We start from the raw sequence: 24,122 nt of genomic DNA, 5'->3' as shown, positions 1-24,122 counted from the left end.
TTCTTGGCTCATCTGAGAATTCACACTGGACAGGCTTCGTATCATGTTGTCTAATTAAAGGCAGAAACAGCAACACCCACTTTTGCGTCTCCTCATCCCATTTCAAAAGCATTGGCTAAACCTGTGGAACTTGAAAGGTAAGTCCTGGTCCCATCAAGAAACAGCCATCATAATGCCTCAACAGCTCTCCAGTCAGTGAGGGTTTGCATGGATGCTCATTTGTAAGGGCTCATGTAGAACTACAGCAGAGATTAGTCCCAGGTTGGCATTTTACTTTGGTAACTCCTCATCTCTACCTGGCCTCTAGTTTAATTTTTTAATGTCTGCCTCTTGGCAGGAAGGCGTTCATAATATTATTAATGTATGCCTTGTATTACTTACTAATTATTATTTATATAACACGGACATAACAGTCTTAAGGATTGTATTTAAGGAGGTGTAGTACCCACCACAGAGCCCAGAGTCTGCATCCCACCGCCATCCTTGACCATCAGCATTTTATCCACCCCATTAAACTGCAAGCTGAAATTTTCTGACTTTTTTCTTGTCAGGGGAAAAAAAACAAACAAAAAACAAAACCAAAAAACCCACCAAAAAAACCACAATATCAAAAAAACCCACCTAAGTAGGGGTTTTTTTTCTGCTGACCCTGCATCATAAACCTTGCCAGATTTCCTGTACGAGCTTAAAAAAAGGAAACAAAATATGACTGTGAAGTGAAAAAAAATTTGTAATGATTTATGAATCATGGCAGTAAAGTTGCTGAACATTCTCTTCAGCTAACAGGCTTTCAGGAAGAGAGACCAGAAAACAAAATGCAAAAGTGATCTCATGACTGCACAAAGTAATAATTAACAATAAACACTCTTTAATTGTATACCCCTTTTTGCAAAGGTTTCTTGCTTGTAAATGTTGTTGTTAACTTTCATTAATTCCTTAACACAGCTGTCTGCCTACGTAAATTACAAAGTACAAAACTAAAGGACAGTAAGGAATCTCAGTAGTCCTGAAGCCAAGGTAGGACTTCAGTATCCACTGTTCAGGCAAATTCATTATGCAATCAGCAGCTCGGGCACTGTTTGAGGCATAGAGTGTGGATCATGTGTGATCCACATCAGGTGGATCATGGCCTTAAGAACTGAAATGACACAACAGACAGAAGCTGGGTGGTCTTCCAGTAGCATGTGTGCTTTGGTAGCTGCTCCACCTGTGAGTCTACAGAGCGAGTGCTCACACAATAGTCAGCGCAGTCCGGTCAATGTGACACAGAGCACACGCTGTCTTGCACAGACAGAACATGCACTTGATGGATGGAAGGCTGTGCCAGAAATAAAAAAGTTCTTGAAGGGAAAATATTCTTCTAGAAAACAGGAAGAATTCTAGGTTGCCAAGCTTTCCAACTTTTTATTGCTCTTAATCTTATCTTAATTGCATGTGGAATGACTCTCTGGTTGTCTCCAGGTTCTGGAGTAAAGTTTATAGCGAACATTTTATGCCCCTATCAGCCAAACATAATTTCTCACAGCAATAGTATGATTCATAGGTCTACATTTTTGTAGGAAGATTACCTGGCCTGAAAGAGGAGTAATATAAAATGATCCGTTAATGTTTCTGCATGTATAATACATGGAGGTACAGTTGTGGGCTAGGTCAAAATTTTTTCTTACAATTTAGCTTTAACCCCTCCCAGACTCTCTAGATTTTCATGGATTGTGAAAGAGCTTGAAAAAAGCCACCACATTTCAAATCCTGATGCGCTGTGACCACTGTTGCTTATAAAAAAAAGCCCCACAAAACAAAAATATTTTTGCAAATGAAGTTAAAGATTTGGCTGTGGAACATTTGGGTCATGTCTGAAGAGGTACTAACTAAATACATGAAATCTGTAGTAATAATGTCTGCGTATGTTATTTCTACTCATGATGCACAATGCATACCCATGCAAAAATTTCCCAGTTATATGTATGTTAATAATAAATACAGATAACTTTTTAACAGAGGTTTTCTTTAAGAGGTTTTCCAGACAAATCCTGACGTAGACAAAGTCTGCTGAATTTATATGATCTTCCAACACAACTAATTTTATATTTATATGTATTATTCTATATTATGGGATTAAAAGAGAAAAAATAGCCAAGTACTTTACATTTAATTTCTTTAGGCATGCTTCTTGTAATCCTGCAGAATCCTATAGTTTATGAAACTCAGGAACAGTAAGTAGCTGGACTTGCTCCTTCCTCCAGACATTTAAAATTATACAAAAGAAAATATTTAGATAAGAACTAGAATTCAACTACCATCGCTTGCAGCATTCAACAGACACTGATCTCCCTGATTTCACCAGTCAGGTGCTCTTTCTGGGGTCACAAAAACACGAAACTTGTAAACAGTAGATAAGACTTGGCATGGAGCTTGTACGTCAGCAGATAATACTGAATAGATATAAATACACATCCTGTCCTAGCTGGACATTTCCTCTGAAAATAGATAACGAAGGAACAGGCTGACACGTTTGTGTCACAGGACTAAGGTCTAAATATTTTTTGACACCAACCACAATTCTACACATTACAGCTTTCAAGCATTACATTTTGTAGTTACACTATCATTTTTACTTCCATTAACTCCTTATATCTTCCCCTCACTCTGAAACTAATAAAAAAATAAGGAGGATGAACAGAACAGCTCTCTGTCAGAAGCACAATCCACATTTATTTTCCTTTAAAACTTTTTAAACAGACACTGATATCATTGCCCTTGGCATACCTATCAAAGGGGCCCCACAGAAATGTTTTCCTCTTGCATAACAGCACACATCTGGCTTGCTCTAGGCATAACAGCACAGCCTTCTCATGCACAGAACAAGTACCGTGCGAGGGAGACGTACTGACTCGCCCGATACAGAGATTTCTCGCAAATGATTGATAACACTACAGGAAGGAGCAGTTGATTTCGTAAGAATTTTCTAATAGAAGTGACCAGTACAGGCTACATTGCAGATACCTGTATTCTGGCTGGTGAATAATTTGGTTTTGATGTGGGAGATCTGGGTGTGCCATGAGTGCACTAAGGAGCTTTCAAAACCATTTTTGGGAGCCAGTCAGAACTGTCCAGCAAGCTGGATGTAGGTCAGAGGCTGCCAGGTAGATGGCCCTGCACTAGATGAGCTAATGATCCCTTTTGGCCTTCATTTATTATCTGAATCACCTGCTTTTGGACAACAGTTATCTACTAACTGCTGCACAAAAGCAGGCCTCCTTGATTTCACATCTCCAGTTTATTAATTCCTACATTTCCTCAGACAAAGAGGTGTTTCCTTTATTAAAGAAGGGAAATATGTAATTCACAATTTTCTACTATTAATTTAGTACTCATTTTTGGCTGTTTGGTACTTACAGCTCTCCCTGGGAGAGGCTCACAATGCTCAGCCTGGACAGATGCTCTCAGCCCTGTTCAATCCTGCTGTGAGAGGCTGGAGCTAGAAGAGAACATCTACACTTCAGTAATTTTCCCAAATTCAGCTGAATGTTATGTCCAGAAGATGTATATCACGTTATTTTAATTAATACAGGATTTTCTAGTGTCATTGAGATGATTTTGGAAACGGAAAAAACATAGGTAATTTTTAGGCATATAAATGGCTAATACAGGTTGAACTAAAGCTATTGATCAAGATCCTTTAGATGTTTGCTTAACATACTCTTCCTTATGTAAATAAAATGCACTATAAACCAGGTAGTTTCCAGACTTACTAAAACTAATTTGCATTGTTTTGTAACATAGGTCTTGGAAATCTTGGAGGTAGTACTGGGAAACGACATATCCATCTCTGAGAGAGGAAAAAGAGAACATAAGAGTTACAGCTTAGTCAGTGTAATCTTATACTTGAAAAGCTATTAGGACCAAGTATGAACTGTTCATTTAAAACCTTCAGCCTAACCTCACAGTAAAACTAAATGGAGGAAGCCATAGGAAAAAAAGAAATACAGCGGAGAATGCCATGAGAAAAAAAGTAAATGGTCAGAACAAACCATACATTAATCAAAAACAAGCAAGACACCAACACTGGAGAGGTAGAAGGTGCTGGGATGAAAAATTTTAATTCTTGTTTTGTACTCTGCTGCAGTGATAGATTTAGCAATATTTCTATTTGGATTATAAACTATCGGAGATACAGTTCTTCGACTAAAAATTTGATCTCTGCTAGTTTAAAACAAACCTTCATATATTTTTAAATGCAGGAGGCATCAATATTGCTTATGTACTGTTGTGTTCCAGAAAACCAGAATGGGTGTGACAGGCAACTCTTAGGCTGCAAATAACTGTCTGAGCAGACCTACTGACAAGATCAATAGTACTGTTATGTTAACAAGGCCATTAAGCAATAAGCACCATGGGAAAGGGATGGAGTTCAAAAACAAGTCAATTTTCAGGAATTAACATGGGCAAGCTAATTAGAGCCACTGTATGAGGCTGCTCTTCTCTTGTCAGCTTTAGCGTGGAGGCTTTCAAAGGGATGATTGTGCTGTCTGTTCTGACAAGTTAAATTATTATACTGGTTTATTTGGATGAGTACATTTTCATCTGGTGTAAGGACATGAAACGTGGATGAGTAGGGGTCCCCTGAAGACTCCAGTGTAGAAAAGAAACGTGAGTTTCACACGGTCAGCGGTCAGGCAGGATGGCAGAGGGGCTGCTTGCAGCCAGTGCCATGCACTTGCTGTCTCACTAAGGTGCCAAATAGCCCAGGAGCTGTGCTGGAGCTGCAAGGTGCTGCCTGAACCTTTCCTTCCTCAGCCGTGGGGACCTGGAGGGGCACATCAGGATGCCACAGAGGTTTGCTGGGCAGTATTGCACTTCTGACTTTTCAGCTTTTGACAGTGCTTCATGACACTCATTTTGGACACAGCTCAATCTGTATTATAAAGTAACACAGTGTTATGAAACTGCATGGAAGAGTGGCTGTGTAACAGAGTCAAGGGACATGGAATAAAGGGAATCCTGTGGGTATGAGTCCTGCCTGTGAGGGTCTATGTGGCCCTAACACCTGTCCTCCAAAATGTTCTGGTATGCCAGACTAAGGAATGCACTGCAATGTAGCTGCAAAATGCATCTAGAAGGAGAGACACAGGCATTCCTCATCAAGAGGAACAGAGCTGAACAACAAGGTGATCAAGGGACTGGGGTATCTTTGTTATGAGAACAGGCTGTGGGAGCTGTCCCTGTTCAGGCCTTGAGAAGAGACAACTGATAGGGGACCCTATCAGTGTCTGTCAGTGTCTGCAGGGAGGGGTCAGAGCAGGACTGGGCTCTGCTCGGTGCTGCCGAGAAAAGGGACAAGATAATGGGCAGCGAGAGGTGCAGAGGAAATTCCACCTGAAGATTGGGAAGAACTCTACAGCACAGGTGACCAAGTGCTGGAACAGATTGCCCAGAGATTCTGTGGAGTCTCATTTCACAGATACTAAAGAACTGTCTGGAGACAATCCTGTGCCATGTGCTCTGGGATGATCGTGCTTGAGCAGGGAGGCTGGGACAGATGACCCGCTCTAGTCCCCTCCAGCCCGACTCGTTCTGCCACTCCGAACCCGGCGCACTGCACAAATGGACTACAGCTCCCAGCATGCCCCGGGCCGCCGGGCCCCGCCCCCGCCGCGCGCGCGCCCTGTCGCGTGGAAGGTGAGCGCAGGGCAGGCCGGGAATGCGAGTCGGGATTGGCCGGCGCCCGCCCCGCTTTCCAGCGTGCCGGGCAGCAGGAAGCGGCGGCGGTGGAGCGGGAAGCGGCGCGGCGAGGAGCTGCTCCCGGTGAGTCCCCGGCGGAACCGCCTCCCCACCCCTCGGAGCGCCGCGTCGTCGAGCCGCGACCCGGCCGGGAATTGAAAAGGGATCGATTTAATGCGCGCTTTGATGACGTAATAAGGACTAACGAGGCGGCGGCGCTGCCGCGCGCCAGGCTGGGGCCGGCAGTGGTCAGGTCCCCTCTCGGGGCGCCCCGCGGGACCCCCGTGCCTGCCGGCGCCGTCCGCACCGCGCCCGGATCCCCCGTGCGCGGCGAGCCTTGGGCGCGGGCCAAGCCTTCCGCCTTCGCCCGCTCCGGGCACTCGGCGGGCGCTCATTGGCTTCTGCGCCCGGGGCGAGCGCTGGCCGCGCCTCGCGATTGGCGGGGGTCCCGCTGAATGACACCGGCGACCGCCAATGACGCCGCGGGTGGCCGCGGGGCGCGCGGGCCGTAGCCCGCGGGAGGCGCGCGCGGGTGGCGGGAGCCCCGGGTGGGGCGGCCGGGGGTAGGGGCGCCGCCTCGCGGCCGTTGTGCCCACGATCCCGGCGGGAGCGGCACCGATCCCGCGTCCGTGCTGCGGGGCGAGGGGCAAGATCGGGATCGTGCCTGCGCCGTGCCTGAGCGTTGGTTTTGAGGAGAACGTACGGCAGTGTGCATGAGGAATTCCTGCTTTGCACTGGCCGGCCCGCGGCTCCCCCTTTCCTAAGATGGCGGTGCTGTGGGCCGCCGCATCGGCTCCTGCGGGTCAGTCGAGCTGCCCCGGCGCTGCCCCGCCCGCGCCTCCGGGATCCGTGTGCGCCAAGCTAACATCTGGTGCCCGGAGTCTGAGCAGCTCCTGCTGTAGCCCAGAAGAGTAGTAATAATAGCATGTTTCACTGGGGCGGATTTATAAAAGCAGCTCGGCGAATCATATGCACATCACATGAAATGTGTGCAGGGTTACAGGCTTACAAGGCTCAGGCAGTATTTCGATGAGTCTTTCAAGGAAATTGCACAGACAATTGAAGCGGTCCACTCTCTGTCGCTCATCTGTGAGCCCACTCACAAGTGGGAATTTGGATCGCTTCTGTCCATATTCCTCAGCTGCTTTATTTTCCCGACTGTACTTTTCACTCACGCTCTTACTGAACATGTGCTGTTTTGTGCAGTGTGACCGAGGTTTTTACAATGAGTGCTCAAAGAACGCTGCAACACCATTTAGATACACAGTAAAGTCACGTTTTTTACTAGTTCTGTGTTAATTAATGAACTGCCTAACATAAATTGTATGTTTCTTACTATGTTTTGTAAGAATTCCAAGAAAGAAACTTTTTAAAGTATCTTGTGTTTGCTAGGCTAAGGTAGCTCTATTATTTTGAAGTTTGAGGTGTTTCTTTTAAGATCTCCCAAACTGACTGTGGGGATTAAAGCAAAAACCATGGGAGATGAAAATCATGAGAGTTGGAGATCGAATTTTTAGTTTTAGCAATTATGCTTTCAATTGCAAGTCATCTGCCCTTCTATAATGTGTCAAAAATGGGCAAGAAGAATTAAACTGTGAAGTGTGTAGCTTACACCTTCCCACATGAGACTTTATGTGAAATACCAGATGGTGAAGAAAGGCAGGAATTTCTGGTTGTCTGTCTTAGACCCACCATTACAGATGAAGTGAAGAGAATGCAGCAGCAGCATTTCCCCTCCCTTCCACCTCATCTTCCCCTGCAGGCTGGGCTCCTCTGCCCACTTGAAGACCCTGACAGTTGTTTCTGGTGCGAAATACGGAATATGTAGAATTTTCTTAAAGAAGGATTTGCTTTGCTGTTTGATCTTTGTGTACTGTCAAGCTTCTTCAGCAAGAAAGGAGATTTAATCCATGATATAGAGAGTGGCCTACAAGCTCTAAGTAATGTCCAGGTGTTAGAAAAACAAATTACTTGTGGGTAAAATTGCCTTCTTAAGCTTATGAAGACATACTTCCGTGATCTCTGACCTAAGGGCAGGCTAACAAAGCCTGGGAAAATGGGTATACCACTGATAGTGGACACAAAGAATCTAGAATTTAGAGGCTACATGGACATGTAACAAAAACCCCAAAATAAGGAGCAAACAAATAAAGCAAACTTAGCAATTGTGTTGGAATTGGCTCCAACTGGGTAACTGGTAATTCTGGTTGGGGAAGATTGCAGCTACCAACCCAAGAAACCCACTGATCCCAAAGAAGAGGGCGGCTGAGCCTGTGGACTAATTAGCACGGGAAGCAAGAAAATCATTAACCAGTAGAAGAGAGAATGCTAATTAATTAGAGAACTATGTTACTTGTAACCAATGAACACTAATCCTTTTGCTTGCTGGCAAAAAGCAATAATAGCAAAATTAGCAATAATTAGCAAAAAGTTTTTATAGTTGGGTACTTGATTAGTGGAATTGCACTGGGCAATGCCCAGGCTTGCACAACTCTGGAATCGATAATCTGTGTCCCCTCGAGTGTGTGTAGTTATTGCCTCGTTGCACACTAGGTAATGAATCCGACTTTTGTGGGCAGCGTTTCTGTGGTTGACAGCATAGCAATAGCAGGTAGGGCTGGACTTCCCTAAGTAGTTGCTTCTGCTCTACTTATTCTCTTGGCAAATCAACTTCTTCATGGGTGACTTTTTTCTGAGAGACAAGAAGTGTGTTTTGTGGTGTAAACAGGAACTCCATAATTCTTATTTTCTGCAGCATTCTAAGTGTAAGCCATGTTGGTGTGGGAGTTGAAAATGAGCATTGCTTCAAGGATCTGAAATAATTTTGCCTGGAGGTAAATTGTGAAGTGCTTTCCTTGAAGCACTTGGATGTTCTGCTGAGGTTCTTCTGCATATGCAGCAGACTACTGTCTGCATCTCATCCACAGGCACTGAGTTCTGCTAGACCTCTCCAGGTCTGAGATCCTCTGCAACTCCCACCCCCAGCTATGTTCACTGTGTTAGTAAGGGAGGAAGAGCTGTCTCACTACAAGCATTATACATCAAAAGGCTGGCAAAGAATATTTCACTTTACAGAGGAAGAAGTGTAAGTAGGATACATGAATAAGCTTGAGAGCAGATTAAATCCCTAGCAGTTGTAATGCACTCAGACAATAAAAATTGCTGCTGTATTACATCCCTATTATAGGAAGTAAACAACTTGTGTTCATGAGCTGCTAAGTGTGACTTAAATATAAAAGTTTAAAGAACTGTCTGTTAACCAATTGGATTGGAAGGATTGCAAGAACGGAGATTATGCTGCAGTGGTGTTGAATGAGTAGCTGTGGAGATGTTGCATCCCTGTAGTAATTGCTTTGAGGTTGGTGGATCCCTGCTGAATCTGTAGGATAAAGAAATACTCACTTTGGCTGTTTCTTCATGTGTCCAAATAAGAATATTCTACATCCTTAACTGTGCCATTTCCTACCTGTCAGCTAACATTGGATAAAAAAGCAAGCAAGACAGTTTTTCGATTGGTTTTAAAGTCCTGGCCAAGTGCTAGTTAGTTCACATTTGTATAATAACCTGACTCTGCACAGTATTTACTGACTGGCACAGTATTCTTTCGCTCCTACTACATTTGTTTTGCAGACCAGGCCTTTTGCCATGGAAGCTGAGGAAACGATGGAATGTATCCAGGAATTCCCTGAGCACTATAAAGTTATTTTGGATAGGCTGAATGAACAACGTGAGCAGGACCAGTTTACAGATATCACTCTGATCGTCGATGGTATGTACAGGCCTGACAACTAGTTGGTATTAGAGAATTTTGAAAGCTGTGCTGGGATGCTCTTGGATTTTTCATGGTCACATGTCAGATGGGGCTGTGAATCAATTCTTGGTTCTGTACCTGTGTGCAAGTTACTTGGAAAGTTTCATCATAGTGGTTAGTAATTTTACTTCTGCTTTCCCAAACAAGAGACTAAAATGTTTTCAGATAGAAGCCCTCTTCAAAACTGCCATGGTATATTTAATGTGCTAAGGATTCCCAAAACATTGTTAAAATATTTTTCTGTGACTTGAGTTGTCTGACTGCATGCAGAGAACTTTTACAAATACTGTGTTTAAATAAAAAAAAACCTACGCCTTGAAATAATACTTACTTCTCATAGCAGCTTCTCTGGTATCTGTCTACTATTTTAATGTTTTTAATGTAGACTTTTAAAAGGGTAGAAGCACACACTTTTTGTATGTGTTCTAAGAGCATAAGAACTGTTTTAAAAGGATGATGAAGATACAAGTGCTTATTATTTCCTTAGAAAAGGTGGTATGTATTAGATCATTTAAGTCTGCTTCATATTCCAAACATATTTTAGAAGGGATGAACACTACAGGGAATATAGGCAGTGTCCACTAGGACAGATTTAGCTAAAGGAGTTGCACCTGATCTTTAAAAGGATAGCAGCAACTCACTTGAAGAAAAAGGATCCTGCAGAGTCCAGATTAGAAGGAGGTAAGCAAATGAAGAAAAAAAAAAATATTCTTCAGGAACAGCCACGGTTTCACTGATAGTGCTTTTCCTATGTTTGCTCCTGCTCTGTCATTACCAAATCCATGTGTTGAACTCAGAGCTGGTTTTGTGTGCAGCTGTGTGGTTCTAATCTTGCTCCTTCCTTTATCCCTGTACCACTGAGCCCCATGAATGTGCATGCCTCCACTGGGGAGAAGAAATACAGACTCTGGAAGACAGAAAGAATAGAGCAGAACCACTTTTGTTCTGTGGTGTTTATATTGGTGGCGGTGATAACATATATCAGTTTGTAGGAGCAACAAAAACATGAGACATACAGAGCTAAGCCCAAGATACAGCAAGAAAAGTTTGCATAGAAATTTCCCATAATTCATTTCTTAAATATCTGAAGAGTGAGTGAGTGAGTGAGTGAGTGAGTGAGTGAGTGAGTGAGTGAGTGAGTGAGTGAGTTGTCCAGCTGGTTGAGTTGCAGAGCTTTAGCCAGGTCAGCAATGTCAGCAAGGTTCTGTGTGAGAAGGGACAAGCCAGCTGCAGTACTATCCTGTGTTACAAGGAGAATCACTCTCTATATGCTGCTGGAATAATGTTTACACTGGGTGCTCTTTTTTTCTGCATGTGCACTATGAAGGGAGGAAGGTGTTACCTTAAACCAAACTTTTTGTCTCCCTTTGCAGGTCACCATTTTAAAGCTCATAAGGCAGTTCTTGCTGCCTGTAGCCAGTTCTTCCACAAATTCTTCCAAGATTTCACTCAGGAGCCTTTGGTGGAGATTGAAGGTAATCTGACTTGTGCAAATAAAAGCATTCAGAGTTGTGTGCTCAAGCTGGAAATTATTGTAGCATCCTGAGTAGAGGCTAGTGCATAGAATCATAGAATGTTTAGGGTCGGAGTGTAGAATGTTAAGATCATCTAGGCCCAACCTCCCCTTCCATGGGAAGGCTTGCCTCCCACTAGACCAGGTTGTCAAGGCCATATCCAGTCTGGCCTTGAACACTTGAACATGCTTGGTTATTGAAAGTTAACTTTCTAGATCTTAGCTCTTGAGTTGTTCTGAGACTGTTACCATCACTGGAAAGAAAACCCCCTGAAAAAAAATCAAAATGAGAACAATTTAATTCCAAGTAAATATATTGGAAGGGAAAATGTGAGATTATGTGGTGCTTTTTCCCCCTTTTTCCCCTTATACATATCCAGTGAAGGTCAGGCATACCCTTTATATGTTAGGACTAGCAGTACTACACAAAAGCTTTCCCAGAGAAAAGCCATTCTGGTCAGCTGAAAAAGGCTGTCAGTGATGGCCAATGGCAAATGCCTTGGCTGGGATGCTGGGATGCAAGAGCAGGGCAAACATGGGGTAATATTTATGTGATAGGCAGGGAGGAAATGAAATTCTTGGAGCAGCATTTCAGCCTCCAGGAATAGTATTTTTGTGTTTAAATCTATATATTACTGAAACAACTTTTTTCCATCTTATCATTCCTTTTATCTTTGTCATGGCAAAACTGCACAGTTGTTCAGACTATGTTTTTCTAGTAGGTTTTTTTATTCCAACATGGGAGAGGTTGGAACTAGGTGATTATAAAGGTCTATTCCAACCTAAACCATTCAGTGGTGCCATTTAAGGGTGTGAGGTTTATGAAACTGGTGACTACAGTGCTGTTATCAAAGTGGGGTGCAGGCAAGTGTGCAAGATTCATTGGGAACATAAGGCTGCAGAATTGTTAAAGGTAACTTGTTTCTGTTGCCTGTACACAGGTGTAAGTAACATGGCATTTCGTCACCTAATTGAGTTCACCTATACAGCAAAGCTAATGGTACAAGGTGAGGAAGAAGCAAATGATGTTTGGAAAGCTGCAGAGTATCTACAGATGCTGGAAGCAATCAAAGCACTTGAAATCAGGTAAGCACATAAGCCTCTTTTTCTTCCCAACACTGAAGGAGAGAGTCTCAATAAGGCTTGTGCAAGAGCTAGCTGCCAGTATTTTGCAGTGCTGTTCCTTATACTGGAACCTCCTTAAGTTGTGTAGAACCATATATTCTTCTACTGTAACATACATTTCAGCATTACACAGGATAAAACAAGAATGTCACATTCATTGGGCTAGAACATGATGACAAGTGACATGGCTTCTAAATGTTGCTGATGTTGTAGGGCTGTGACTCTGTGGTAGCTGATAGTTGGTCTCTGTGCTGTCTGATGGCCCACACCTGATTGACAGCTGACTGTGCAGTGACAATGTGTCTCTGGTAATCAGACTACATTAACAATTTTGTTCTTGTTTTAATTTTATGGTTCTTGTTTTGTTTTGTGGTGTTTTGATTTTGTGTAGCTTTTTTGCTCTTTCTGAGAGAATAAACTCAGAATAAACCTCTTGCTGCAAAATTAACCTCTCAACCTTCTTGAATGAATGTAACTGTTAAAGTCAGTTTTATCTGGGTTCAATACTCAATCAAATGTTGCTGTTTGCATCTGTTATCCAGTACCAGGAACTGTAATCCACTGCCAAAATCTAGCTTGAAAAAAGTGGGTGCCAGTCCCATCATGCTGTTTTTCATCCTCTTTCTTCCATTTCACTTCCATAAAGTACTCTCATGTTCTCATTCCTTCTACATGCTACACTAGTTGCTTTTGGAATGTGATCCAGGAGCTCCTTGCAATGTGCCTGTGATCTGGTAGACATCAGAAATCCAGGCTATATGAAACTGGGTTTAGCTACTCTGTTTTCCTGTGTGTGAACACACTAAGGTGACATTTATAAGCTGTGGCCTGCATTACATCATTAGTTACACATCTGACAATATGACTTGGAGATACTGGGCAAAGTCTTGTCTCTTGTAACTAGAAAGCCTGGAAGTGATGGGGGGAGTGCATTACGTGAAAGGATTCATCCTGGTGCAGAAGAAGGGTAAAAGCACAGCTTACTCCAGTCAGTCTATTTGATGGGAAGATAGCCACTTATTTTTGAAACTGATGATCAGTAGTAAAACCTCCAGCACAGTAGTGCTGTGGATGACTTGAAAGCATTGACCCACTCAGCTGTGTCTGAGATGCTATGCCATCCCTAACATTTTGGAGGAAGGGGATTGTGTGTGTGTTATGCAGAGAGAACAGCACAGAACTGAGGGTGCGTTTAAGCCCAGAAATTAAACTAGAATACCCCTTTCACATCCTGTTTTTAATGTCAGCTATTAGCATGTGCCTTCCTGAATTATGGGATGTGTTAACCCGTGTGTGTATAAGCATCATGTGAAGTGACTGCTAAAGTGTTTTCTGACAAGCTCTAAGTACTGCTTGCAGTTGCACACAATCCAGAGTTTAAGAGGTGAATGGCATAGGAGGGACTTAAACCTTATTTCTGAGTAGGCAGGCCAAAGAATTAATTATTTTAGAGGAGTTTTCTTTCCAAGTAGAGAATTTCACAAATTTCTACATAAGTCATTAGGTTAACTGCCTTTTCTTCTAGATGCTTTGTATCATTGAAGCAGAGCTATTTACTTTAAATACTTTAAAGTATTTTATCAGCTTTAACAATGTTATTTTACTGCACTAAGGAGTGTAGATTAAGGACAAATTAGCACAGATTATATGTCTGATGTGCACACAGATAATGTGGTCATCATTCAACTTCAAGAAACAGCTCGGGGAGTGTTGGATGCAGAACCTAGATTACTAGACAGGAATTTTTATGTCGTTGTTAATTGACCTTAACCATGTTTATGCAAATGTTTTTCAGGAACAAAGAAAATTCATCACCCTTAGAATCAAATGAAGCACAAGGTAAAAATAAACCGAAAAAGAGGAAGATTGCTGAAACCTCTAATGTTATCACAGAAACACTGCCATCTGCAGAATCAGAGCCTGTTGAAATTGAGGTTGAGATTGCTGAAGGGACGATGAAAGTGGAGGATGACAGCATTGAAACCCTTGAAGAAGTAGCTTCTGCAGAGCAATCCATAAAGTACATACAGTCAACAGGTACATCAGATGAATCTGCTTTGGCTCTTTTGGCAGATATCACCAGCAAGTATCGTCAGGGAGAGAGAAAATGCCAGATGCAAGAAGAAGGTGATAGTGCAACTGACCCCTCGTGCAAACAGGTAGAAGGTATTGAAATTGTGGAACTTCAGCTGTCACACATGAACAATTTATTCCACTGTGAGAAATGTAACCGTTCATTTAAATTGTTTTACCATTTTAAGGAACACATGAAAACACACTCTACTGAGAATTACAAATGTGACATATGCAATAAAAGATACCTACGAGAGAGTGCTTTGAAACAGCACCTCACCTGTTACCACCTTGATGAAGGTGGTGCCAGCAAGAAGCAAAGACCTGGCAAGAAAATACATGTATGCCAGTACTGTGACAAGCAGTTTGACCATTTTGGGCATTTTAAAGAGCACCTTCGGAAGCACACAGGTAAGAACACTGCTACAGTCCTGTGATTGTGGCCTTCCTTCTAGTATTTTGGGCTTTTGCATGTTTTGGGGAAATAGATAACATGTTGAAGACAATCAATGAGTCATGAGTGCTAGAAATACTTGGCTTCTAGTTATAATGAAAATGGTGGTATGTATTTTTGTTTGTTCATGTTTTTTTTTTTGTTTTCCATTGGTGTTGGAAACTTGGCGGATTGAGTCAATTAAAAATAGGCACCTAAAACTAGAAAGTAGTAAAGAAACTTCTCTATCAAGTCTGTTAAATCTTAGAGATTTTTTTTTCAAAATACTCCCTTAAGTCATGTTCCCTTCTTCAGAAACACCAAACTGAAGAACTACTTTTATTTTCAAAATTTTCTAGTAAATATTTCTGTTGAAATATTATTTGAATCACAATGTTCTTTGTGGAATACAGTCTAGAGAGTTTCTTTATCTAACAGAACTTCTGAGCAAATGCCTATTAGACATAAAATACCCTCAAAGAATTATGTCTTGTACCATCATGTTTAGAAAGTTTCACATTTGCTCTTGTCTCATCTCATCTATGATTTGAATTTTCTTGGTTAATTATGCAAAACTACTAAAACTGGCAAAACATTTCTAGTCATAATAGTACACTTTTTTACTGTGAAATCTGCCTCTTTGAAATCTGGGTAGCAAAAATCTTTTGAGTACAAAGTGACTTGTGGTCCTCCCTTCTTCTTTTTAGTATAGGAGATTGCCTCTTCATCTCACTGAAAAGTAAGCTGACTGAACAGACACTGAAAATGACACAAATAACTGAATGTAAAATATATGTCATCTTGATCTTCCAGATGTTTTTGTTTAATATGCCAGTCATGAGTCATAAATAAAAGTTTAATGGAGGGTAGCAGCTGTATTTCTTTTGCAGTTTGTTATTGTTAAAGCCTTTTCATTAGAATGTATAATTAATTTAATTAGAATGTATCTGTGTATGGGACTGCTGAGTATTAATATAGGGCAGTGTCCAGTCTATTCCCAATAGTCTCTTAAAAGTTCCTTTTATAAACAAGCTTTGGGAAGTTCTTATTCCCTGTAAAGCAGGGAGTGTTTCTCCATTATAAGCAATTCAAACAGGTGCTAAAAAATCAGCAGTTAGAAAAAACTATTAGCAAAAAACACTAAGCAAAAATCTATTTGGAAAAAAAATTGTGGCAGATAACCAGAGTAATCCAAACTATGTAATATGTTGGTTGCTCTTCCAAAGAAAGTATTTTCAATTCAAAGCAAGTTAGCATATCACAAGAGGTGCAAAATACTTACTAATATGTATTGATCTAATAAGTATAACATATGGAATGTAATTACTTACAGTTTAACATTTTCAAAAGCCTTAAGCTTAAAATCAGAACAGATATCAGCATTTAACTGTGGTCTCCTAAGGAGAATGAAAAAGCTCCCATTCTGTTACAGGCTTTCTAAATTCTGAGTTCTGTACAGCACTGGTTGAATGCTAAAATGAACTTGAAAGGCCTGTGAGAAAATGCCCTAAAATATTTTATCCTGTTGCTGTTCAATCACTATACCAGCAATTACATTGAAATAGCAGTGGGGCAGTAATAGGTTGATAAAATGGCTTGGGTTGGAAGGGACCTTACATATCACTTGGTTCAAACCTCTGGGGCCATGGGCAGGCTACCTTCCACTAGACCAGGTTGCTGCGAGCCACATCCAGCCTGGCCCTGAACATATCTCATAGAGAGGATAACCACAGCTTCTCTGGGAAACTTGATCCAGTGCATCACCACCCTCTGAGAAAATAATTTCTTCCTAATATCTAACCTAAACCTACTCTGTTTTGGCTTAAGGCCATTCCACCTTTGTCATTATCACTACATTCTCTTAAAAGTCCCTTTCCAGCCTTCCTGTAGACTGCCTATAGGCACTGGAAGGTGCTCATAGACCTCCTTGAAGCCTTTTCTTCTTCAGGTTGAACAATCCCAAGGCTTTCAGCCTGTCTTCACAGCAGAGCTACCAGGAGGATCTGCTCCATGATTTTTAGGGCATGGAGGTGAGACTGACTGGCCTGTAGTTCCCCAACTCTTCCTTATGTCCCTGTTTTCAAAGGGTTGTGCTTCTGCTTCTCCAGTCATCTTGAACTTCACCAGACTGCCACGCCTCTAATTTTATGGATAGTTGATTACCAACTTCTTCACCAGTTCTCTCAAGACCAGCAGATGCATCTCTTCAGGTCCCATGGACTTCCTTTTTGTGTTTGAGTTTGTCCAAAAGCTCTTTGGTCATCCACACATGCTCTGTAGAATCATAGGATTACAGAATGGTTTGCTTTGGTAGGAACCTTGAAGATCATCTAGTTCCAAACCCATCAACTAATCCATGATTTTTGACCTGCCACACTGAAGGCAGTTTAGCATTCCTCTCCGTTTCCTCTCTCCGTACTACACTCCGTTTTCTTTCTCAGTACTACACTCACCAAATATGTAGCATTTTGTAACCATTGAGGGGAATGTTCCCACCATTTAACATCTTTTTGTAGCTTTCAGGTGTATAAGTGACACTTCACCTATTTGTGAATTTCTTTTGAAAAGCTAATTAGGAACTTGTAAATATATTTCTGAAGATTGTTTTTCCACTGCAATGTCCAATAAGTATTGCATGCCTGAAAATGCATGCTCTTAAACTAGCTAGGATTGATCCTCATGGTATTCCCTGAAATGGCTCAGCCTCTTTTGAGTTCATTATCTGTTTCAGTAGTAGTATTGGTGGCAGTACCTATACAGATTATTACAGCCTTTCAGAGGAAACACGCTCTTCTAGGTTTTTTTGTAATTTAATTTGCTTGAATGTCACTGTGTTTGTGCATGGTGCAACACCCTTTGTTCATTACCACTTGATGACAGCATAGTACCTTGGATGATAAAAAGACCTGCTTTCAGCTTCCCCTGCTGTTGTCCTTAGCTGGCTTCTATGTTTGATACCATGGTTGAAATGGCCAAACTGAGAGGAATTTTCATCTTGCTTGTGCCCATTTATGTGCTTTCTCTTCCATGTATTTTGGGGCAAAGTTGGATGCAGGGTTTTTTTTGTTTTAGTATTGATGCACTGTTATTTCACAATCATTCTGTGCCAGCTTCGTTTTCTGGAGCTCAGTTTCAAGCATAAGCTGTTATTACTGCAAATAAAAGATTGTACTATTTAAATTCTTCCTTCTTTAATATGTCACTTTGTGTATTGACTTATGTTGATTCTTTAATTGTAACTATTATCAGATGAAAAGTGTGAAATAAAGTGTTTAAAATATTTTACCAGAATACTAATATAATTTCCACAAATACCTTAAAAGCTACTGGTAATTGTTACGTTGGTTTTCTTCTAAATGAGACTTAAGAATCTACATCAGTTTTTTGCCCTTTTATATTTTATTTTCATCTTTTTTGCTGCAGAACAATCCTGTTGGCCACATCTTTACAGTGCATTTATCAACCTAGATGAGCGAGAAAGAGAGGGAGAGACCTGAAAGAAGACTGGGTGGTTTTATACACTTACAAATCCTTGTATCTGTCTCAACAGGTGAAAAACCCTTTGAATGTCCAAACTGCCATGAACGTTTTGCTCGGAATAGCACACTGAAATGTCACCTGACAGCCTGTCAGTCTGGAGCTGGTGCTAAAAAGGGAAGAAAGAAGCTGTATGAATGTCAGGTAGGAAATGGAAATAGGTTAGGTGCCTCCCTCTTTCAAGGAGCATGGGAGGACTGAACAGGAGAGGCAATGAGAGTGGCTTATGTCTCTAAGAGCTACTTCTGTAAAATAATATTGAATCACAAAATCACAGAATATGCTGGTTTGGAAGGGACGCACAAGGATTGAGTCCAACTTCCAGCCTTGCACAGGATATCCCAAATCACACCCTGTGCCTGAGAGCATTTACCAAACGCTTCTTGAGCTCTGTCAGGCTGGTGCTGTGAGCACTGCCCCGGGGAGCTGTTCCAGTGCCCAAACACCCTCTGGGTGAAGAACCGTTTTTGATATCCAGCCTAACTGGCACAACTTCAGGCCATTCCCTCGGGCCCTGTCACTGGTAACCACAGAGAAGAGATCAGTGCCTGTACCCCCTCTTCTAACGAGGAAGTTGTAGACAGTAGTGAGGTCTTTGGATCACATTAACCACAATATGCAGATAAATCCTCACATCTAAGTATCCCCATTTAAAATTTGGAATTACTGATGTGGAGCCTCTAATACTTACAATCGTAGAGATTCTTCTGGGTAGGCTGCATTTTACATGCGCTTCTTTTTCAAGATTCTTGATACACTAACCTAGGCCTTTCCCACTTCTAAGCATGCTTCACAAAAAGTAAAGCCCAAAGTAAAGTCCAAAATACAAATTATTGTTTAATTTCTTGTTCTGTTATTCTCTATTTGATACCAAACATACTGATTTTGTCTGGAAAGTAATTCAAATTTATTATGGCAGTCTGTAGTATTTTTTAAGCAAAATAAATGCTGTAGAGATTGCTAGGGCACTTACTTGGTCACTATATGTAACTGACCTTTGAAAAACTGTTGAGATAAATCTTACTTCACTTTTAAAGAGCTGATTCAAGTCATAACTCATTTTGTAAATTTCTTCTTCCTCTCACGGATGTTGTGAATGTGGATTTGTGTCCCTTCAGCCTGCAGAAACTGCAGCAATTCCTGGATGAATTTTTAGTTTTTCTCTTTAGAACTAAATTTGAACCAATCTTTGTTCACTGAACAAAGATGAGGAAAAGTTGTGCTTCCTTGATGAGTCCTTTTGTGCTCTTCAGGTGTATGCCTTGAAAACTGAATTAGATTCTGTGTGGCAAGAACAGTAATTGTGTGCCTGGGCATTGCTGATAGCCATTAGCTTTATGTATGACTAAGTAATTTTGAGTGCTTATCTATAATATTAGTATTTTAAAAACTGTATGTGTAATCTCCTTCTGAAATGTGAGCCTGGGGAAAAAAATGTGTGGCAATAGTATTACAACCCCTTTTAGCTGACTTCAGCAGCAAAATGGAGATACTTGTCTTGACTACACAGACCTGCTCTTGAGTTAATCCTGTTAGATACTCCCTCCATCACCTTTCTGTGCAGTTACTGAAAATCATGAAGAGTTACAACATCCTGTTTGTCAACAGTTAAGGGATGTTGATATGTGTTCTTGTTGCTTTCTACAGCGAAACACATTTCCATGGACAAAGACTCTTGAGCCTGTGGGCTTTTTTACTCCAAGACTGACTCCACCCCACTCTTCTGTCTCCTCTACACTGCATCTCTTTTATTTCTGCAGTCTGTGTGTTGTTTTCCAGCTATTTACCTCCAGTGCCAGCTGAAGGGAAGGGAGCTCATGTGCTTTGTCAAAACAGTATGTCTGATGTTGAGGCAGTACTTTTGGCTGGAAGAGAATGAGAGGGATGGAGTTTTAAAAGTTTTATCTGCTGAAAAAATTCAAGTGGGTTTTTTTTTGAATCACAAAATGTGAGACTTCAGCCTAGCCTTTTAAACCTCACAATGTCATGAGCAAGTGAAAACTGATAAGGAAAAGTTGTTCAGTAGTACTGCATCTAGAATGTCAGTAAAACAACAGTCTGCATTACACTTTCAGTGCACCCTATTAATGCATAAATATTTGTACACCCAAAACTCTAGTACCAGACATGTATTGATTGGGGTATGATACATACATGAATATCAGATGAGAAAACTTTCAAATGCTCTTCTGACTTGTGAATTTTGTAGGTATCTTATACATGCACAACTCAAAATAGATCACCATTCTTAAAAAATAATAAATAAATATCAAGTCTTCTGTTCATTTGAAGCTTTCTTCTCAGCTTTTACCTCTAAAATGTATGTTTTTTGAATCCAAGTAGCAAGAAGGTATACAATGTGAAGCCATGATCTCAGATAGGCACTGTATTTTGTCACATTCCTGTTGGCACTGTTTAACACGCTCTATCTTTCATTTCAGGTTTGTAACAGCGTATTTAACAGCTGGGATCAGTTCAAAGACCACTTGGTAATACACACTGGTGACAAACCCAACCACTGTACCTTATGTGATCTGTGGTTTATGCAAGGCAGTGAGCTGAGAAGGCATCTCAAAGAAATGCACAATATTTCAGAACTATTAGTGACAGAAGAGGTTCTTCCAGTGGAAGCTATGGAAGCTGAACCAGTAACGTCAATGACTATAATAGAACAAGTTGAGCAAGTGCATGTCCTACCAGTAATTCAGGTACAAGTGGATCCTGCACAGGTAACTGTGGAGCAGATGCACCAGGATCTCATACAGGACAATCAAGTAAAAGGCACACAGATGGAGGAACTGCAGGAACAGGTGCAGATTAGTTACTTGGAAGTTGAACACATTCAGACTGAACAAGGTGCTGAAGTTCATGTGGAGCAGTTACATGTCGAGCATGTAAATCAAATACAGATGGAAGAAGTACAAGCAGAACTTATAGATGGAACAGACCTTGAACAAGTAGAATATCGAAGTGTTGATCAAGGAGAAGCAGAAGAAAAGGATCATAATGAAGCAGATGATGCAGATAAGGAACATCATGAGCAAGCTGAAGACTTAGAAACACAACAATTAGTGGATACACAAAATGCAAAAGTGGATGAGTAGGACACATAATGACACTGCAGTTTTAAGAATTAAATACCAAATTATTTTTGTTAACTTTTGCATTGGTTTTTGAACCGTCACTGGTCACCTTTCCAATATGCTGTCCATATGGAGCTGGACAAGTGGACCAAAATTAGCTTTCTTCATGTACAATTAAACTTCTCTCATATGTGAAAAATATTTCCCCGTTCATGTAGTGCCATGAAACAGAAACTACCACAAGACATGGACAACTTTGTGAGACTTTTAGCAATGAACAACTTGTATCATTGTATCATCACACCATTCCTGGGCTTATGTAAGAATAATTTCACCTCTTTTCCTCTTGCAGTAGAGGCAAAGTCTTGTATAAATTTGCAGGATATCTGTGGCAGGAGAGTCCGTAAAATCTGAGGGGTTCTGCTGTAAGTGGCAATTATGCACCTGTGAATTTTTGGATCTTAACTTTCAGGCTGGGCTAAAAGCACTGTTGCTGGAGGTCTCTGAGCACAAAAGTCCTGTGCCTTTTCAACAATGAGTGGTTAAATTTCCACAAAGTTTCTAGAGTTTTTGAGAACTTAGTTGTGTGAAAGGCAGTGTAGGTAATGTTATAGTGCTTTATATTTTTGCTTGAAATTGCTGGTTACTGATTTTCTTTTTGCATTAAATTTAAAGGCGGGGGGCTGAGGGAGGGAACAGACTTCACTTGGAGGCAGCAGGACATACTAAATGGGACACTTAAAAATAGGAAGAGCTTGGTATAGTCTGTGATAAACATGATTTGGAAGAAAGCTACAAGCAGGCTCTTCTTTTATAAATAATCATTTTTGAAAATGAATATGTTTAAACATAAACAGAGACTTGTCTATATGGTATCAGGTTCTTGGGTTTTTTTAATTAAATTCTGACACTTGACAAAAAGATGTGCTAAACATAAAAGTAAAAGCCATAGGTATGAGTGCTAAACTGTGGATTGAAAAGTAGAAATGTAAATAGTTTAATCAATATTAGAAAATAAAACAATACCAACCATTAAATGTTGCATTATTTGTTTCATCCAATATATTAGAAACAGCTGAATGACTGGCAATTAAGTGCCAAGTTCCAGTGTTAAAGATCAATCTCATTTTTAATATGATTCGTAGCTTTTTATTGTAAAGTTAGAATCTTTTAGAAAATGCTTGTTTGGTCAAGGATGTTAAGAATGTCTTAATTACTGCTGGAGGTTAGAGGTGCTCCAAACTGCTGAAGAAACTTTTCTTTCAAAGCCTTAAATTAAGGGAAGAATTTTTGCAAGGACAGTCCCTACTGCTCTTGGTAATACTTTAGATCTTAGTTAAAATCAGGCTTTTCTATTCTATCTTCAAATGCTGAACTGTTTCCTGGTATTTGTGCTTTTATTTAGTTTCATTCAATATTATTGTGTTTCATCATAGCCTTTGAGCAACTGTTGCAAAAAAAACATGAATTGCAATTAAAATTTCAAACAATTTGATTAATGTAACTTGCATTTTTTTAAATTATGTTTTGTGTTTTCTGAGATGCAAGTAATCTGTGATGAGATTCTGTGTAGAGGAAAGGATGTGGCCCAACACTGATCACGAGAGTAAATTTTAGCTATTATATTTATACCTGGCTTCTGATAAGCAGCTTGTCTTCTGATAACTGTGGAGGGGACTGGCCTGTTTGGTTAGCTGCCGAGCCTCTATACCTTTTATGTATAAATGCATATAGACAAAGTCTGTCTCGGTGGAATTAAAGTAACAATCTGACTATGCATCTGACCAACAAAACTAACTTTTGTGTAGTTTTTCAGTCGAGGGTAAATTGAGCAATTCCATGCTACTGCCAGCAAGGCCGTGGTTGGTAAGCACAGCTGGGCTGTTTCTTGGTTCTGTTTGCTGTCCCCTTTCCAGCACAGTTCAGGGGATTTGCAGGAGAGGAGCGGTGCTCCGCGGTAGTGCCCAGCACAGTCTGTCTCGGCTGCCCGTGAGGCCGGGCGGGAGGCCGGTGTCCGCTCCTCACCCTGAGGGACACGGAGGAAGACTCTCCTCTGGAAAACTGCTACAGAGAGCCGTCCCTCCTCCCCTGTAACTTCCTTCCCAAGTGGCTGAACCCTAGATTTTTGCCGGAGTCCTTCGTGCCCGTTCCCAACCAGCGGAGCCCACAGGAGCAGGGAAGGTTGCGGGCCACCGGGAGCCCCCGGGCCGCGCCGCCGGGAGGCGGGGAAATGGCGCGGCCGCCCAGAGCAGCAAATGGCGGCGCCGGGCGGGGCCGAGGGCCGCGGTAGCAGCCCGGGCCGGGCCGCGCCGCGCCGGCGGGGCCCAGCGGAAGGCAGGTGGCGCTTCTCGCAGGGAGCTCAGCCAGGCTTCGCCGCAGTGCCGCTGGAGGTGTTTAAGTAGTGTTAGTGATAGCGCGTCGCTGTTGTTTCAGCCTGTGTGTTGGTTTGCCTAGAGACGAAGTACACTGGCGAAGTGGAGTCATGGAGACACTCCAAACCCATCTGGACGCCTTGCCGGTGTCACCTGCCCCGGGTGATCTTGCCTTGGCAGGGCCTTGCGCTGGATGATCTCCAGAGGCCCCTCAACCCTAGACAATCTGCGGTGCAGCATCCCCCATCTTCCTAATGCCAAGCCTCTGCAAACCCCTCGGCATCATGAGGCTGTATCTGGTATGAGCCCCCCGGGTTCCAGTTGTTAATTAAATGTAGACTTTTGGAGGCATACGCTTATTTTATCTGAGACCCTCTCACACTTGGGGCTAACTGGAGCCTGAGGGGGAAAAAAACCGTTTTGATTCAAAGAAATTTCATCCCCTGTTTGACCT

General features: G+C 41.6%; 1 protein-coding gene across 2 annotated transcripts; it reads left to right on the top strand.

The window, feature by feature from the left end:
• Window positions 1–5,795: 5,795 nt before the first annotated feature.
• ZNF131 (zinc finger protein 131) lies at window positions 5,796–22,800 on the top strand. 2 transcript variants are annotated; one of them, XM_066569093.1, is made up of 8 exons: window positions 5,796–5,805; window positions 9,352–9,490; window positions 10,906–11,007; window positions 11,987–12,131; window positions 13,966–14,329; window positions 14,432–14,654; window positions 18,227–18,357; window positions 20,655–22,800. In XM_066569093.1, exons 2-8 carry the CDS (start codon window positions 9,367–9,369, stop codon window positions 21,315–21,317), a joined length of 1,752 nt encoding a protein of 583 aa, XP_066425190.1. In that variant the 5' UTR covers window positions 5,796–5,805; window positions 9,352–9,366; the 3' UTR covers window positions 21,318–22,800. The 2 variants fall into 2 exon arrangements, with proteins under 2 accessions (XP_066425190.1, XP_066425189.1); XM_066569092.1 differs by having other exon boundaries at window positions 13,966–14,654.
• Window positions 22,801–24,122: the final 1,322 nt, after the last annotated feature.

This window comes from Molothrus aeneus, chromosome Z (genome assembly GCF_037042795.1).
Source record: "Molothrus aeneus isolate 106 chromosome Z, BPBGC_Maene_1.0, whole genome shotgun sequence".
In the NCBI taxonomy this organism is placed as follows: domain Eukaryota; kingdom Metazoa; phylum Chordata; class Aves; order Passeriformes; family Icteridae; genus Molothrus; species Molothrus aeneus.
This window is presented reverse-complemented; position numbering and strand designations above follow the sequence as displayed.